The 16739-nt window shown below is 53.4% G+C and overlaps 1 protein-coding gene and 1 long non-coding RNA gene across 3 annotated transcripts; one reads left to right on the forward strand and one right to left on the reverse strand.

The window, feature by feature from the left end:
• The first annotated feature begins 409 nt into the window (after positions 1–409).
• On the forward strand, positions 410–6329 carry LOC149994794 (uncharacterized). 2 transcript variants are annotated; one of them, XR_016507795.1, is made up of 5 exons: positions 410–561; positions 965–1116; positions 1299–1432; positions 4417–4698; positions 6225–6329. It is a non-coding gene; the product is annotated as an uncharacterized LOC149994794 (long non-coding RNA). The 2 variants fall into 2 exon arrangements; XR_016507794.1 differs by having other exon boundaries at positions 412–561; positions 968–1116.
• On the reverse strand, positions 4370–8700 carry ATF5 (activating transcription factor 5). The gene is made up of 3 exons (XM_090260774.1): positions 8162–8700; positions 6419–6715; positions 4370–5430 (listed from the first exon to the last, which is right to left on the reverse strand). The coding sequence occupies exons 2-3, from the start codon at positions 6594–6596 to the stop codon at positions 4751–4753; spliced, it is 858 nt and encodes a 285-aa protein (XP_090116900.1). The 5' UTR covers positions 6597–6715; positions 8162–8700; the 3' UTR covers positions 4370–4750.
• Between the last annotated feature and the right edge of the window lie 8039 nt (positions 8701–16739).

Consider the following 16739-nt stretch of genomic DNA (forward strand, 5'->3'; position numbering starts at 1 on the left):
TCCCCATTTCTCAGCCACTTGTCTCTCATATATAAGGTGACTTTTACTATTTTTAACTAAATGGCCCCAGGTGCTTCCACACAGCATCAGCAGAGCACATCTCAACCCGTGGCCTGTCAACACAAGGTCTTTGTGTCCTCGCCTGTCCCCTCTCTAGCCTGTGCTACTGTATTGTCCACTGCCCAGCCTGGACCCCTGGGGAGGGGTCTAGTGGGGGCAGGCTCTGTGGAGAGGGGACCCCAGGACCTGTTTTTGATCCAGACATTCAGCTTTGTCTTGGTTTGAGTCAGTTTTCCAATTTCTGCAGAATTGCAAAATGGGCCCCTGAAACTTCCCTTATTTTAAAGCAACTAAGCTCTTCACTGCTTTTCCAATAATGGTGGGGCGGTCAGCCACTGGCAGGATTCCAGGGACCCATGAGTACGTGGCAATGACACATTGTGGTGCAGAGGACCACAGAGTCACTCAAGGTCAGGAAGTGTCCAGCAGAAGAGAGAAACCCTATTCTTTTTCTTCTGCAGCAGACATCATTGCCTCTGGGTCTCCTTGGCCTGAAAACAGGTATGTGTGTGTGTGAACCTTTGTATCTGTGCATGTGCCTGTGGTTGTGTCTCTGTGTCTCTGAGTGTGTATTTTTACCTGTGTGTCCGTGTGGTGTGTGCACATGGGTACATGTGGTAGGCATTGGAAACCAGCCTCCTAGGCTAATATTGGGAGGGACCATCATATCTTAGGTGCCACACTGAGGATATGGGCCATTATTCCGGAGCAGTGGGAGTCATTACAGCATTTATGCAGGAGAATTGTACATATAGGAATGAAAACTTTAAGCGGTCCTGTGGAGCCCATTCGCCTGCTGTGCAGGGCCCAGGCGTGAGAGCCCCAGCCTCTGGCTCATCATGCATAGTGAGACTCACTTCTGGTCTTGGAAGGGCCATCTCTGCACCTGATTTGTTTCGCCCAGCAGGCTGACCTGGGCCCAGGAGAGCTGAGTCCTGAACCCCTCACAGCCCGCAAACCCTGGCATCTTAGAGCTGCCCCAGCTGGAGCTGTGGCATGAAGGTGCATTCACCTGTTCAGCTCAGGCACGTGAGCCGGACTGAACCTGGCCCGCAGGTGACCTCCCCAGACTCCTCCCTGGGTCTCGCTGGGCTGTGCTCCAGGGGGCTGAGGGACTGGGAGGTGCTCCAACCAAGTGCAGGGATGGGCACATAGGGCTACAGTGATGTGACAGTGTCCAGAAAGAGGGAGGGAGTGGCGAGGGGTGGGGCCGAGAGTGTTTCTCTCTCTTCCCACAGATAGAATCGAAGAAAACGCCGGATTGGAGGTGAAGAATGCAAGAAGACAAGTGTTTGTGGTAGACTGTCCATACCAGGACCTTGAAAGTGCTTTACAAATATCAACTCATTTACTGCTCAGACAACCCTGTGAAGTAAGTGCTATTGTTGCATTTTAGAGCAGAGGAAACAGGCACAGAGGGGCAGAGCCGGCTGCCAAGATCACACAGCCCGCTGAGGGCCGGGAGGGATTCCACCGCGATCTGTCCCACCCAAGACTAGGCGAGGGTGGGAGGGGCCTCCCAGTACTGACGAGGTCGTGGATTTGGGGTCTTGCCCGTCCTCCCCACCAGATGTGAGCTCTGGGAGCGGGGACATCGTCTGGCGCTTGGAGGCGTTTAAGGAACATGTGGAATGAGGAGGGGATACATGGACCCCAGGTCGGCCACATCCCTGTGACCGGGGCCCTCCAGCCTGCGCTTTGCTCGGGGTTCACATTCCTGCTCAGGGCTTCTGTTCCCAGTAAACGGACTCCTCGCGGCGACGCGGGACAAAAAGGACATGACCCGCTAGGACCCTCAGAGTAGGGGACGGAGCAGAGCCCGCTGACGGCCGGGCCCGGGCGCCACCTGGCGGCGGAGTGCTGTAAGGCGGCGCGGCTAGGGGACCCGAAATGTCCGCTTTAGGACAGAGGGAGTTGCCATCCGGTGTTCACGGTCAGTTACATGCAAATCAGTGTTCGAAGCTGGGGGCCGTCGTCGACCAGTGGCTTCCAGACTTTTCTGGTGCACGGTAAGCAATCACTTCACGTCAACATAGTTTCGTGAAATACCACCCTGTTCTGCATTTTTTAATTCTATTTTAAATTTTGTTATTGATTGGTTTTAGAGAGGAAGAGAGATTTGTTGTTCCACTTATTAATTCTTTGGTTGCTTCTTATATGTGCTCTGACTGGGGAGATGAACCTTAGCATATGGGGACACTGCTCTAACCAACTGAGCTACCTGACCAAGGTGCTATTCCTTTTTTTAGATTTTATTTATTTATTTATTTTAGAGAGGGGGAAATGGAGGGGGAGAGAGAGGGAAACACTGCATGCTCCCAACTGGGGACCTGGCCCGCAACCCAGGCATGTGCCCTGACTGGAAATTGAACCCATGACCTTTTGGTTTGCAGGCAGACACTCAATTCACTGAGCCACACCAGCCAGGACTTTATTCCTATTTTTAAATGCTGATCAAAATCCTTTAAATCAGCCCTGGCTGATGTGGTGTGAACTTGGATCTAGAAATTTCCACTTGCTCCTGCTAGGTAGCAACGCCAGTCAAGGAGAGATGTTCGAAACTAAGTTCAAGCTCTGAGGGTCCCTGTCCCCCCAGCTCTGTGTATCCAGGGTGAACATCCACAGGAAGGCTGGGCTGTGGACAATAATCCAGAGCCTATTTTTAAAAAATCTTGTTCTCCTCAGTGCCAAGAGGTGAAGGATAATGAAAAGCCTGGGGTCACCAAATGGGACATCTAAAAGATGATCGCAATAAACTGGCACCCAGTGTTTCCTGTAACTCCTGTAACTTATTACCAGCAAGTTATCCTTTAGGTTCTGGAGGCCAGAAACCCAAAATCAAGGTGGCAGCAGGGCCACTTCCTCCGAAGTCTCCCGGACAGGGTCATTCCCGGCCTCTTTTAGTTTCTGGTGGCTCCTGGTGTTTCCTGGGCCTGTGGCTGCATCCCTCCAATGTCTGCCTCCGTCTTCATTGGGTCCTTATAAGAACCCTTGTCATTGGATTTAGAGCCCACATCTCTGCCTTTTACCAAATAAGGTCATGTTCATAGATTCTGGGGGGTAGGTTGTAGACATATCTTTTGAGAGGCCACCAACCCACTATAGACCCCAAAGGCTAAACTATCGAGGCTGAACAAGGATTAAACTCATTCCCCCAGTTTATGGAATTGCAAGTGTCAAACAAAAACAAATTGAGGAGGGGCAATGGGAAGTAACTGCTTAATGGGCAGGGGGTTTATTTGGGGATGATGGAAATGTTCTGGAACTAGATAGAGGTGATGGTTGCACAACATTGTGAATGGCCTCAAAGGCACTGCATTGCTCACTTAAAAAAGGTGTGGCTCAGTGGGTTGAGTGCCAACCTGGGAACCAAAGGGTTGCTGGTTCGATTCCCAGTCAGGGCACATGTCTGGGTTGTGGGCCAGGACTCTAGTTGGGGGTGCCAGAGAGGCAACCACACATTGATGTTTCTCTCCCTCTTTTTCTCCCTCCCTTCCCCTCTCTCTAAAAATAAATAAAATCTTAAAAAAATAAAAAGATAAAATATTTTTAAAAAATGGTTCTTCACTCAAAACCTAACAGCAGTATCTTCTTTTTGCAAGAACTGAGATAATTGTGTCAAGTGCTTACAACAGTGCTTGACACGTAGTAAAGCTGCAACATACAGATGTAGGGCTGTGTCCCCACCATGGCTACCAGGCCATCTCCCAGTCACCTCCTCACTACCCCTGGGAGGCTTTAGTCAGACGGGGCTTCTCCACACAGGGTACCCCAGAACTCTGTTTCAGCTGTCCAGCCCTTTGTATTTTAAAGTCACCTTTTTAAAATATGTGTGACAATGACCATGGGGAGCCAGCACTTTTGGCAATACTTTCTCTTGCTGTCTACTCAAGTAATTAGCAGTCTCAGTCTAAAAGTGGGTGTTATACTGTTACCAGTTCAGTTGGCCCGCCTTGGCCATGAGTAAGTATTATTTGTTATTTCTATTATCATTCTTGTCTTTGGCCTAAAGCTGGCCTCTCTCCAACGTCTCTCTAAGATAAGACGCACAGACTGGAAGACATTTGTCATTTTATTTCCACCACAAGCCCCCCAAGGATCACCCCCTGCCCTCCCTCACCTACACACAGCCCCTGCCCCAGCACCTTCACAAAACACTGATTTCCCCCCAGAGCTAAAATGAACCCCCAGTCAACAGCTATGGCCACACTCACCCTGCCTGTCCCCGCCCACTGCCTCCACAGCCACTGGGTCTGTGACCTTGGCCCAAATGTACTTTCCCAAGGTCACCTGGCTTGCTTCTCTTACTTATTACACAGGCGCCATTCTTAATCCCCTCCCTGACTTACTCCCCAGGTGGCTCTGCTGCCCTCATCCCACACAGCCTCCAGGCCTCGCTCCCCCTTTCCAGGGACCAGGCTCCCTGAACTCCCTGGGGGCCTCAGTCCCTCAGCGGTCACCTGAGAAGTGTCGATGTTGACTAAGGCCCGACATGCCTGATTCTGGGGAGGGAGAAAAGCAGCAAAATCAGAAATGCACAAGAGAGGACAAGGATAAAGGGCGAAGAAGCAGGGAGGTTGGAAAGAAGCCCGAGGCAGAGCGATGATGGACGGAACCTCCCGCCACAGCCTCAGAGAGGTGAGCCAGGGCTGCAGGCCTGCGCCCCCTACAGCCCAAAGCCCCTGCCCGCTTAGCTGTTGTGGGTCCTCTGGCTCCGAGCCTTGTACACCTCGATGAGCAGATCCTTGACGTACTGGATCTCCCTCTCCACAGACTCCGCCCTCTCCCTCAGCTCCCGGTTCCGTGCCTCCAGCCCCTGGCACTCACCCTCCAGGGCCTCTCCCTCTGCCCGCTTCCTCTGGCGGTACCTCAGAGCAGCTGACTTGTTCTGGTCTCTCTTCTTTTGCTTGCGGTCCCCGCGAGTGGTGGCAGGATTGGGGTAGGGGGCCAGGCGAGAGGGTGGAAGTGGAGGAGGGAGCTGCTGTGCTGGGGGAAGGGGAGCCAACCCCGCATCCCCCGGCCCAGCCTCATTGTTGCAGTACATGACCAGTAAGTCGAGGGTATCCAGGACAGGGGGCTGGGGGGGGTCAAAGTGGGGGAGGGGGAGAGGAAGGGAGGGTGCCGATGGTGGTGGTGGTGGTGGTGGCAGTAGCGGCAGCTGCGGTGATGGAGAAGATGGTGGAAGGAGCGGGGCATCAAGGAAGAAGTCTTCCACCTGCTCCAGCTCCTTCTTGAGGAGGGAGGCCATGGTTTCCAGGTCAGGAGGGGATGGGGAAGGTAGGGGGAGGGCACCTGAGGGTAAGGGGGGCTCCAAAGGGAGGAGGGCCGTAAAGTCAACCCGCTCAGTCATCCAGTCAGAGAAGCCATCACCTGGGAGATTGGAGGACGACAAAGTTCCTTGAGTTCCTGGTCTTCCACCCAACTGGGTGCTCACTCATGTTCACTTCATTTTTCTCATCCATTGAGTAAATCCACCAACCAGCCAACCAGTCTACCAACCAATCAACGAATCATCAATCCAGCCAACTAACCAACAAAGCAGTCAAGCACCCAACCAACAATCAAACATCTAACCAACCAATCAACTAACCAGTTAACCAACCAACAACCAGTGGACCAGCCAATTAACTAAATGTCAGTCCACCAAACAATCAACCCTATTAACCAACCAATCAATGGAACCAGTCAACAAACCAGTGATTCAAACAACAAAACAGTCAACCAGCCATTTCTTGAACCATTCCAACATCCTCTTTACTGATTAATCTATATCTATATTTTCTCTGGTTTACTCTCAAGTATATCTTAAAAAGCAAACTAGATATCACATACACAACATACCCCGTTCCAACTTTAATTCATTAGTTATTGAAAACCCACTAAATTCCAAGCATTTGGGGCGCATTAATGGATAAAATAATTCCTGCCTCAGGGCCTTTGCATGTGCTGTTTCTCCACCTGAAAAGCTCTTCCCTTGGGTCTTTTCATGGCTCACTCCTTCCCATCCTTTAGGCTTCAGCCAAAATATTTTGAACTTGGTGAGGGTTTCCTAGCTACCTACTCTAATAGGTCCCCATTGTCATTTTTTAGCTCAGCTACTAAGCATTTCCCATTTATCCCAGTACCTCAACACTTAATTTGTCTCTTGTCTGTATCCCCATTAGGATGCAAGCTCCAGGAGGACCGGAATCATATCAACTTTGTTCCCAGCTATATCCCCAGCTCTTAAAACAGTGTCTGGCATATTACAGGCACTCAATAATTATTTATCCAATGAATAAGTGAATTAATTATCCCTCCTCCTGCCCTGCCCCCCATGTCCCAGCTCACCCCACTTCCATTCTCCACTTGCCCTTACCTGCCAGGGGCTCTCCCCCCCCTGGAAGCCCGCCCTCCAGGGCTCCCCCGAGGACCTCATAGGGACCCTGGGGGGCAGGGGCCAGGGGGAGTTTCCCATAGTCTACGAGCCAACCCAGCCCGCTAGCTGGGAGTAGGGCCCTGTCCAGCTCCAGCCCCAGGGTCGCCAGGAGTGACATGGCTGCAGCACAGGCGCTGGGCACGGATGGCAATGAAGGAGGCTGCACCAACAGCTGGGAGGAGGCTCTGGAGGTTGCTCAGCTGGGCGAAGACAGGCACCAAGGTGAGAGTGGAGGACCTACACGTGTGAGACAAAAGTGGGTGGGGTCACAGGCCAGCCTCACTCACCACCGAAAGTCTCAGGGAAATCAAGCCACACCCCCACATCCCCAGGGTCCTCCCCCTCTTTTCCAACTGGGTTTGAGGCTACGCCTTGCCCTTTCAGAATTCTAAATTTGCCCTTTATTCCCCAAATCTCTGATCCCTACCCACTCCCAAGGAAATTCTCTTTTCTTTTCCTTTTTTTATTGTTGCTCTATTACAGTTGTCTCATTTTTCCCGCATTGCTCTCCCTTTCCCCTTCCACCGCCCCAATCTCCCACAGTCAATCCCTTTATGCCCGACTTCCTTCTCTCCCAAATCCCCAAGACCCAATCCTTTCAATACAGAAACCTAATGGTCTCCCAGGGGAATTTCCTTTAGCCCCTCCCACCAACACCATACTATTACATCATGAAAGAACTCAATCCCGAGTAATTCAGGCCACACCCCTTCCTCTAAAAATACTACCTTTAGGTCCCACCCCCTCCCTAGGTTGCGTCTCAATTCCGTTCTCAGGGGAATTCCCCCTGCCCTGCTCTTTTAAAGTTATCCATTCAAATCCCATTCTTTCTTTTGAGAACTTTGCAGCGACTTCCATTGTCCCTGTAAGTCCCGCCCCACTGTTTATCTTAGCTCCACCCCTCCCCGAAGTCTCCCCAGAGGCCCCGCCCCGCCTCTCCGTGCAATTGGAACCCCACCCCTCTCCTAAAGGTCCGTTTAGCCCCGCCTCTTCAAACAATGGCTCGCGTAATCCCTGTCCTTCGCGACGGCTGCTAACCTAGCTCCACCCCATTCTTAAGGGGTGGTCTCTAAACCCCGCTTCCCACCCTGTCAATCTACACCAGCACCCGCCCCAGCAGAAGTATGAATGAAAGGTAGGGAAGCAATGTGGAGCAGGGAGGGTGGGAAGGACCGGTGGAGAACGGCCTCCACATCTTCCAACTTTCCCCACATGGCTTCCTCGCCGAGGGCCAAAGTGCATGCTCAGTCACTAGGGCGGTCCCACAGCTCTCACGCTTCCGCCCTCCTGGGGGTTAGTGTATATGTGCAGCTGTTTACTGCCAGCCCTTCACAAATAAATACGGACTCTGGTGCGCTGACGCGCATGAGCAACGGCGTGCTGACGCAATCGTGCCAGGAAGGGAGGGGAAACTCTGAGGGTTGCTAGTGCGCCGGCGCAACCGCACATGGGCCGTCTTTAAACCCCAACTTTCTCGAAAGAACGCTCCACCGCCATCGGGCCGAGTGCGCATGCTCCGCCGCGCGCCGACGCCCGCTTTCCCTCTTCTGCGCCTGCGCGACCGTGATCCCTCACTCTCGTTCCACACCTCCCCCTCCCCCCAGGCCTGGTCCTGAAGGCCGGGAGTTTCGAAAGGACGGGAAAGGCAGTTGGAGCGGGAGGGACGAACGGTTGGTTACTCACTCCATGGCTGCGGAAAGGAGAGGCAGCGGCGGCCTCGGCTGAAGAAAGAAGGCGGGAGCAAAGAGCGCAGGCGCGGTGAGCGCGGAGACGGGCAGGGGGCACGGAGGGGTCGCGGCTACAGAGCCATGGCCGGGGCTGTGCGGGCGGAGGTGGTGTCGCGGTAGCTTGAGGAGAGATCGTGATCTGAGGATGGGGAATGAGGCGGCCCGGGGGAAAAGGGACAGATATACCGGGGGCGGCGCAGCACAGCCCGCGCGGATCCTTCCGCGCCCCGCCCCGGCGAGGCCGCAGCCGGCAGACGGGCCTTAAGCGGCCCTCTCCTTTCTCCGTGCTGGGTTCCGGCTCCCTTTTTCTTCCGACCCCAGAGGTTGTGGCCTTCCCTTCCCTCTGGCTCTGGGGTCCGCCTCCTGCTGATACTGGATCCGGCCCTCTGCTGTGTTTGCCCTGAGGGCTGCCTTCCTCCTCCCTGAGACCATCACTGCTTCATTTCTCATTTACTTTCCGTTTCACGAATTTGGGGCGGGCCGCACGCTGGTCTCCTCATGCCGCCACTTCCGTCTCACCCTGAGAACGCTGTCTGCAGGGTAGAGTCCCGCGTGAGTCACTGCCCGCCCTCCATTCAAACCACACACCCGCCATGATGGCCTTGGGCAAATCACTGAAACCCTCCGGCCTCAGATAGATCGGGGACTGCCTGTAAAATGAGAGCAATCAACTACCTGATGGGGTTGTTGTGAGAATGGAATAAGTCGATGCGTGCGAAGCCCCACGCACAAAGCCCAGCTCATCCATGTCTGTCCGATGTATTTTATTAACAGAAACTGGGGCCCAGTCTCCCCCTCCCCCTCCCCCACCCCCGTGAGAGCCGCAGACACTTGACCAACCAATGCCTACTAATAGGTCCTTCTTGTGTCTTATTTACTCCTCCAAGGTGGCAATTCCCAGCCATCCCCACCCTCACCCCTTCCAAATATTGGATGTTCAGCCCCCTCCTGACCCAGGGGTGCAGGGAATCAGGCATCATCGCCTTCTCTGCGCCCTTTTCTCCATTCGCTGCCCACAGCCCTTGATCACAGCACTGCTCTCGAGGCAGGGAGTTCATTCTGCCGCTGCTCCTCGCGCTGACTTCTTGCGATGCCCTCACAGCCCTGCCCCAAACACGGAGACCTACATTTCCATTTACTAAAAGAGGGAGCTTCCTAGCCGACCCCATCCCACCCCGTGCACTAGGTCCTCCACCAGCCCCAGAGGATGCGGGTCTTTCTTCTGCTGCATAAACTTAACTTCCCCACCCTGCTTCCACCCCCACCAGGACCTTACACCTGGGGTTGAGCCTTCATCACTTTTATGGCGATTCTGGGACTGGATCAGAATCCAAAGAAGGTGGGGGAACCCTAATCTCCAGAGTTATGTGGGGAGTAAAGATGCGCAGGCTTCTTCCTTCCCCCTTCCGTGAGCTTGCAGGCAGTCCTTGGGATCTGACCGCTTTCCCTTAGAGCACTTGCGTCCACTCGGCCAGTATGTGAGCATGTACTCTGTGTTTCCCGGGGCTGCAGTATTACCTAGACATTGCAGACTCAGGAGCCAGGTTGTCTGGGTTCAACCCTGATTGCACCCCACTTACTAGCTGTGTGATGCTGGCGATTTCCCTTACTTCCCTGTGCCTCAGATTCCTCCTGCTTAAAAAAGAAAAAAGGCCCTGGCTGGCTGGCTTAATTGGTTGGAGTGTTGTCCTGTGCACCAGAAAGGTTGCAGGTTCGATTCCCAGTCAGGGCACATACCTAGGTTAGTGGTGTGATCCCCAGTCAGGGTGCGTATGTGAGGCAACGGATCACATTGATGTGTCTTTCTCTCTCCCCTCCTCTCTAATATCAATAAACATTCTCAGATGAGGATTAAATAAATACATACATACACACACAAATAAATAAGGCCATTAATAGTACCTACCACTTAGTGCTATTTTGAGGATTAAATGAGTTAATCCAGGTCCAGCGATTAGACTAGTGCCTGACACACAGTGGGTGCTATATAAGGGGTTGTTGTGGTTGTTGTTAATAAGGTGGATGTGTTTTATCTTCATTGCTAAGCAGTTAGTGGTTTAGAACAATGACTGGTCTTCCACCTTGTAAGGACTGACCTTCCACTGGTTAGTAGAGATTTGAGCAACAAATAGCAGGGGGGTTAGGGTAGAGTGCTGGCAGTGAGGGGACACAGTTACACACACACACACACACACACACTTCTGAGAACCTATAGGCCATGCATGGGGACAAATAGAGTATTTTTTCTTAACTTTTTATTTGGGAATAATCTTGGGTTTATAGAAAAGTTGCAAAGCACAGTACAGAGTTTCTGATACTCCTCACCTAGTTTTCCCCATTGTTGCCATCTTGCATTAATGTGGTACATTTGTCACAGGTAAGGAACCGACATCTATACATTTCTATTAACTACAACTTTATTCTGATTTCACTGGTTATTCCCAAATACCCTTTTTTGTTTCAGGATCCCTTCCAAGATGCAATATGACATTTAGTCATCATGTCCCCTTAGCCTCCTCTGTGGTCTGCGGCAGTTTCCCTGACTTCTCTTGCCTTTCGTGACCAGTGCAGGCTGGGTTTTCTATGGAAAGCCCCTCAGTTTGGTTTTGTCTCATAGATGAAATTACAGGTTTTTGGGAGGATGGTCAGGTAGGATAATATTTAGTAACTGGAAATGAACTTGCTGTCTGTGTGCTGTGTATGCAGACTGAGAAGACATTGGGGGAGGGACCCTGGTGCCCCTGTCTCAGCCCCTTGTACCTTTTTCTCTCTCTAGCTATTGGATCCCACCCGGTTCAACTCTGGTGCTGACTTCCCTTCCCAGGCAGCCTGACTCAGTCCTGCTGAGTGGGTACCAGTTCTCACACGTAGCTCTCTAACCCTTCCAAGCACATTCTAATTTACGGGTGGTAGGTCACTAATGGCTGCCTGTGAGCCCAGGTCTTGGCACCCTGAGTCTGCCTCAGTGGCTGACTTGGACCTGTGGCCCCTCTAGGACTCACATGCCTCAGTCTCCCCCAGCTTTGCAGGGTCCAGGTGCCCCCGTCCTTTCAACTCTTGAGCTAGGGCTGGGAGCATGGGTGGGGCTGCTGGGGACTCTTTCTCAGCTCGGAAGGACCAGCCTTGAGGAGTGAGGTGGCAGTTGCAGGCAGGTTGCATCACCCTGACTCTTTGATGGGGAGGGGGAGTGGAGGGATTCTCTGGAGGCCCCGGGCACACCTGGCAACAGGCTCCGGGTTAGCAGAGTCCTTAGTCTCGGAGAGGCCCTAGCACAGCAAGGGAGAGGGGGGAGATCAGCCCCCTGTGCAGGACCCTAAGAATCTGAGATGCTGTGCTAAGAAGGATCATCACATCATAGAGGCTAATCCACTGGTCTTAAAGGGGCAAGACTGAAGCCCTAAGAGGTGAAAGGCATTTATACAGTCACACTGCTAGTTGGAGCCCAGGCCTCCCTAACACTTGACAGCATCTAAGGCCCTACAGGCCCCAGGGGAGAGTCTGTCTGCTGCTCTTAGATCTGACCCTCAGTCTAGGGCATAGCCTGCTGGCAGGCCACCAAGCCTGGGCCTTCACCTCAGGTTTGCTGCTGCTTAGTTGCCAAATCCTATTGATTCTGACTTGCCTCTCCCATTCCCCCTGCCCTGGAGGAGGCCCTCCTTACCTGTACTATTGGCAGCAGCCTCTCACTGGTTTCCCAGTTAAGAAGACGATGCCATGATGGGAAGGGCACTGAGTTTGCATCCGATGGACCCAGGTTCTGATCCTGAGCCCATACCACTTAGTCCTGGCTGGAGGTGTAGACAGGGTCCTTACTCTGCCTGATCCTCACCTGCCTTCTGCAAAGTGAGTCAGAATGAGGGCTCTAGAGCCAGCTTGCTAGGTTCACATCCCATGCCCACCACTTCTGGGTCCCTCAGCCTGTGGCATCTTCTCCCTGATCCATGAAGTGGGGATCTCCTAGGGTTCTTGTAAGGAAGCAGATAAATGTATGTGAAATTGCTAGAACGGGGCCTGCCTAGTTATGAACATGAGTTATTTCTCTCTAAGGCTTGGGGTGCTGGGAGGATTGTGTGGAATGATGTATGCAAAGCCCGGCACTGCCTCAAGGCTCTCTCCGTGTGTTTCTCTTCCTGTCTCCACCACACTTAGTTCTGCCTTCACAGCTGCCGCACAGACAGATGTTTGTGTGCGTGACTGTCTCCCTGAGCACTTGGAAGGCAGGATCAGGACCCTTGTTCCCGGAGTCATTCCGCATAGCCTCCAGCCCTGTGCTGCTGCCTCAGCAAGCATCAGTTCATGTATGTGAGTCGCTCAACGCACAGAGACTGCGGAGTTCAATACTGTTGTCCTTGAAGAGGCACTAGGGCAGGCATCTGGGTTATGCAGGCCAAGGGGGCAGGGATTGGAGGTGGACATCCTGGCAAACAAGGGCAGGAAGGTCAAGGCCAGTTCACACCAGGGAAGGGGCAGCCCAGGGCACAGTCTGCCACGTGGCCCGGCGGCGCAGAGTCCTCCCGAGCCCCTTCCCTCGCTCCTGCTGCACCAGCTCTGCACCCGCAGTGGTCTTCTGTATTCACTTCTGTACACCCCGCCATAAGAAACTGCTACAAACTTAGTGGCTGAAAGCAACAGATACTTAACTGCCTTTCAGTTCTGGAACCAAAAGCATAAAGTGGGTCTACAGGGCTGCATTCCCTCTGGAACCTCCAGGGGGAATCCATTTCCTGACCTTTTCCAGCCGCTAGAGGCTTCCTGCGTTCTTTGGCTCGGAGCCCCTTCCTGACATCACTCCAGCCTCCACTGCCATCGTCCCATCTATGTCCTCCTCTGGTATTCTTGCCCCCTTGTGATTACATTAGGGCCACCCGGATCATCTCGGATGTCTCCATCTTGAGATCCTTGATGTAATTACATCCGCAAAGTGTCTTTTGCCATGTGAAGTCACATATTTACAGGTTCTGGGAACTAGGGTGTAGACATCTGGGGGTGGGGGGCATTATCCTGTCTACCACATCTCCCCTCTTGGAGCCTCAGTTTGTAAATACTAGGGCCTGCACTGGGGTGCCCCCTCTTGCACATGCCCATGGGGCCAACTGAAGGTAATTGACAACATAACTCAAGCTTGGGATGCCGTCACCTACCACTCTTGGGCCTCCAGCAGGATGCCAGGCCCCCTTGTTGCTGTGGTCTCATCAGTAAAGTGGGGAACAGTAGCAGAACCCTCTTGAGAGGACCGTGGTGGGGGCCAAAGAGAGGATATGTGAGAAGGCCTAGAACAGTGCCTGACTCAGTAACAGTAAGGAAGCCATCCCCAGAGACCTGCGAGCCCTGGTCGGGCAGGCCCCAAAGCCCCGGACCACCCAAACCACAGATGCTGCCAGGGCGGCTCATTCTGCTGGGTGGCAGTGCCGGCCTAGTGATGCAGAGCTTCTGACTTCACAGAAGTTGGAAACCCAGATTTTTCCACAAGATCCACGTTTTTAAAGGTCGGCAAGTCATTCAGAGAAGAGGCAAAAAACCACCAGCTGTGGGACCTCCCTGACCTTTGTGTTTGGTGACTTCCCCCATCCCCAGATCTGTAATTCTCCCTGCCACCGTGTCCTCTCTCCAGCTGTGGGCCCCAACCCGCTGCTGAGCTGACCGAGACTGCAGAGGAGCAGGGTCTGATCAGACTCAGCCCAGACCCGTAACGTCTGGAGGGCAGTGTTTGTGGGGAGCAGGGAGGCTCTAGAGAAACATCCTGGAGGGTCAGGTGCCTTCAAAAAGGGGAGCTGACCTCTCACTACCCCACCTGTCCCTTATCAGCTGGCCTGCCCCCAGCCAGAAACCCATGCAGTTGAGCAACTGAGTTTCTTGTGCCTTGCAGCTAGGGGGACCGCCCACCAGGAATCTGAGGTGGCTAAGTAAGGGGGTGTTAGGACTCAGTAGCCGGGCTGGGTTAGGTGACTTTGGTACGGTTTGGGGGGTCAGGGCCTTGCTCTGGACTAGACGCTGGCAGGAAGCAGGGACACGTCCATCACGGGGTATCTTTCTGTTCTCCAGAGGTGGAGGAGCGAGTGGCGCCAATGCTGTGGTTCGCTGAGAAGCAGCTGTTAGCCTTTGGCCATTTTTGTGTTTTGGACAGTGTTGGTGTTTTTATCTCGGTCCGTCACAGTCCGTCACGGTCAGAGTGGCCTTCCCTGATCTGATGTTGGTGTTCTGTGAAGTTGTTCATGTTCAGCAGGAGAGCGCAGGGCCTGGCTGGCGGGGCTGCTCTTCCCGGGCTCACAGCAAATGTGCTCATTCTACTGAGCCGGGGCAGGGGGAGGGAGGGAGGTGTGGTGGGCCACAGATGCAGTTCTTCTGGGGACACGTGGGCACAGAGGGAAGTAGCAGAGCCCGAACCCTGCCAGCATCCGCTGGGATGGCCAGTCATAGTGGGCAGGTTGAGGCAGAGGCAGGTAACCTCAGCGGGAAAGCCTCACAGGCACCCAAGGTCCTTCCTGTGTAGGCATGTGGGGACTGCCCCATGGGGAACACGGAGGGTTGGCGGCCCGCGGAGCCCTGCACCTCAGCCTGGTTGGCTCAGAATCCCTTTGCTCTTCTGCTTGCCCTCACCCAGGGCGTGATCAGCTTCCTGAGGGGCGGACAGAAGAGCAGCTGGTGGCCCCTCTTCACTCCAAGACTTCAGGAGTCCAGCCTCAAGCCGGGGTGGCAGGCAGCCCCGAACTGGGTCAAGAGTGAGACCTAAACTAGTCTGGAAAGAGATGGAGATGGCCCAGGATGTCACTAGAGAAAGGGAGTGGGGTACCGGACATGGCACATGATTGGGGGAGGGGGCGTGAAAAATGCCACATTGCAGAGGTTCATGAGCCACAGCTTACTCTAGGGCCAGATAGCCTGGGTCAGTCTTAACCACCTGTGCGTCTTGGGGCAAGTCCTCTCGGCTTCTGTTTGCTCATCTGCAAGATGGGAGCACTAACAGTGCCCACTTGGTGAGGTCGTGGGTCAGGGCAGGTGGGGCACCCCCAACGGCGCCCGGCACAGAATCCTGGAACGTTTGCGGGTGGATGTTGACACCAGGGACAGGTAGGCACTGTGTTTGCCTCTAATTCTGATTCTCAGAATCAAAGCCACCCTGTCCCCACCTCTAGGGGCTTTTACCTGGTTCCCAGAGAAACTGTCTCCATGGCAACTGTCTGCCACAACCTGGCCAGGACTTTTCCCTCCCTCCCCATTGACATCATTGCCTCTTCCCTGGGACTTTGGTGTTGATGACAGGAGAGGCTGGGGAGTGAGCTCGTGTGTGTGATGTATTAACTGTGTAGTTAAAGTTTAAATGTGGTCTTTGACTATAAGAGGAAGAAACAAAACAGTTCTTGGCATAAAAAGTAGGGGACCCAGCCCTGGCTGGTGTGGCTCAGTGGATTGAGTGCCAGTCTGTGAACCAAAGGTCTCTGGTTCGATTCCCGATCAGGGCTCACATGTGGGTTTCGGGCCAGGTCCCCAGCTGGGGGCGTGTAAGAGGCAACCACACATTGATGTTTCTCTCCCTCTCTTTCTCCTTTCCCCTCTCTCTAAAAATAAATAAATAAATAATCTTTAAAAGTATTGTAGAGGGCCCAGCACCACAGTATTCATCAGATTTCTTCCAGTCATATTATATTAGAGTGGTGGTTCTAGAATCATCAGAGAAGGAAAACTCTGACTCCAAAAAACCTCCGCTGCCTTGCGGCATACCTCTTCAGGGGAAAGGCTAAGGGAGTAAACCCCGACAGAAAATCCGGAGCCGGAGTCCCTAAGGCGGTTTGACGTTGTAGTCAACACCGGCAACTCCTGCGGCGCACCTGAACCCAAGCTGTATCGACTCCGTCTTTCCCTTGGACCCTTCAGCTGCGAAGAGAGGGGGGGTCTGCTGCGTGGGCAACAGCAGACCCTCCATATCACCCTGCCCAGGCTCTGTAGCTTCAGCTTCACTGGAGAGGACACTCCAGCGTCATCGCAAGATGTCGATTCAACACGGGAGGAGACAGATACCGTGTCACTCCCGAGTCGGACTGCAAGCCATTCTCGGCGGTGCAGATAGACTCTTAAGAAGCTACACCATCGTCTCTCGAGACGGACGGCTGCCGACGACGACGACGGTTCTAGAATCTTTCTTGAGATCTGCGCTCCTGGTTGTTTTCTAACTTTTCGACGCACGTCTTACCTGATTTGTTTTCCCGTATGGGGAAGAGGGCTGTTTGTCCCACTGCCTGAGCTCCTTCGGGTACAATTCTGGGCCTCAGGAGCAGGAAGGAGAATGTAATTGCTAATTAGATGGGAAATGACTTTGTGGGGCAGAGACTGTATTTTCAAGGGAAGGAGGAAGAGAGAAGGTTGAGGACCTGTGAGTGCCAGAGACATTTAGGCGTTTGAACGTTGGACACTTAACCCTGCCATAAACCTGGAGGGATCCCTTCGTGGGATTTGGCCTGGAGAAAAAAGGGTGGGCAGCACAACAGGCCTTTCGTGTCCCCTCCCCTGAGGGACAGGGACAGACCCTGATGGGTCTC

The sequence above is a fragment of the Furipterus horrens genome, unplaced genomic scaffold (genome assembly GCF_987537825.1).
Source record: "Furipterus horrens unplaced genomic scaffold, mFurHor1.1.pri manual_scaffold_13, whole genome shotgun sequence".
Classification (NCBI taxonomy): Eukaryota; Metazoa; Chordata; class Mammalia; order Chiroptera; family Furipteridae; genus Furipterus; species Furipterus horrens.

Bases quoted from the DNA above. Each gene is read 5' to 3' on its own strand.
- ATF5 (XM_090260774.1), bottom strand. From the start codon at position 6,596: ATGTCACTCCTGGCGACCCTGGGGCTGGAGCTGGACAGGGCCCTACTC. The intron at 5,431-6,418 runs GTAAGGGCAAGT...CCAATCTCCCAG, and splicing joins GGGGGGAGAGCCCCTGGCAG to GTGATGGCTTCTCTGACTGG.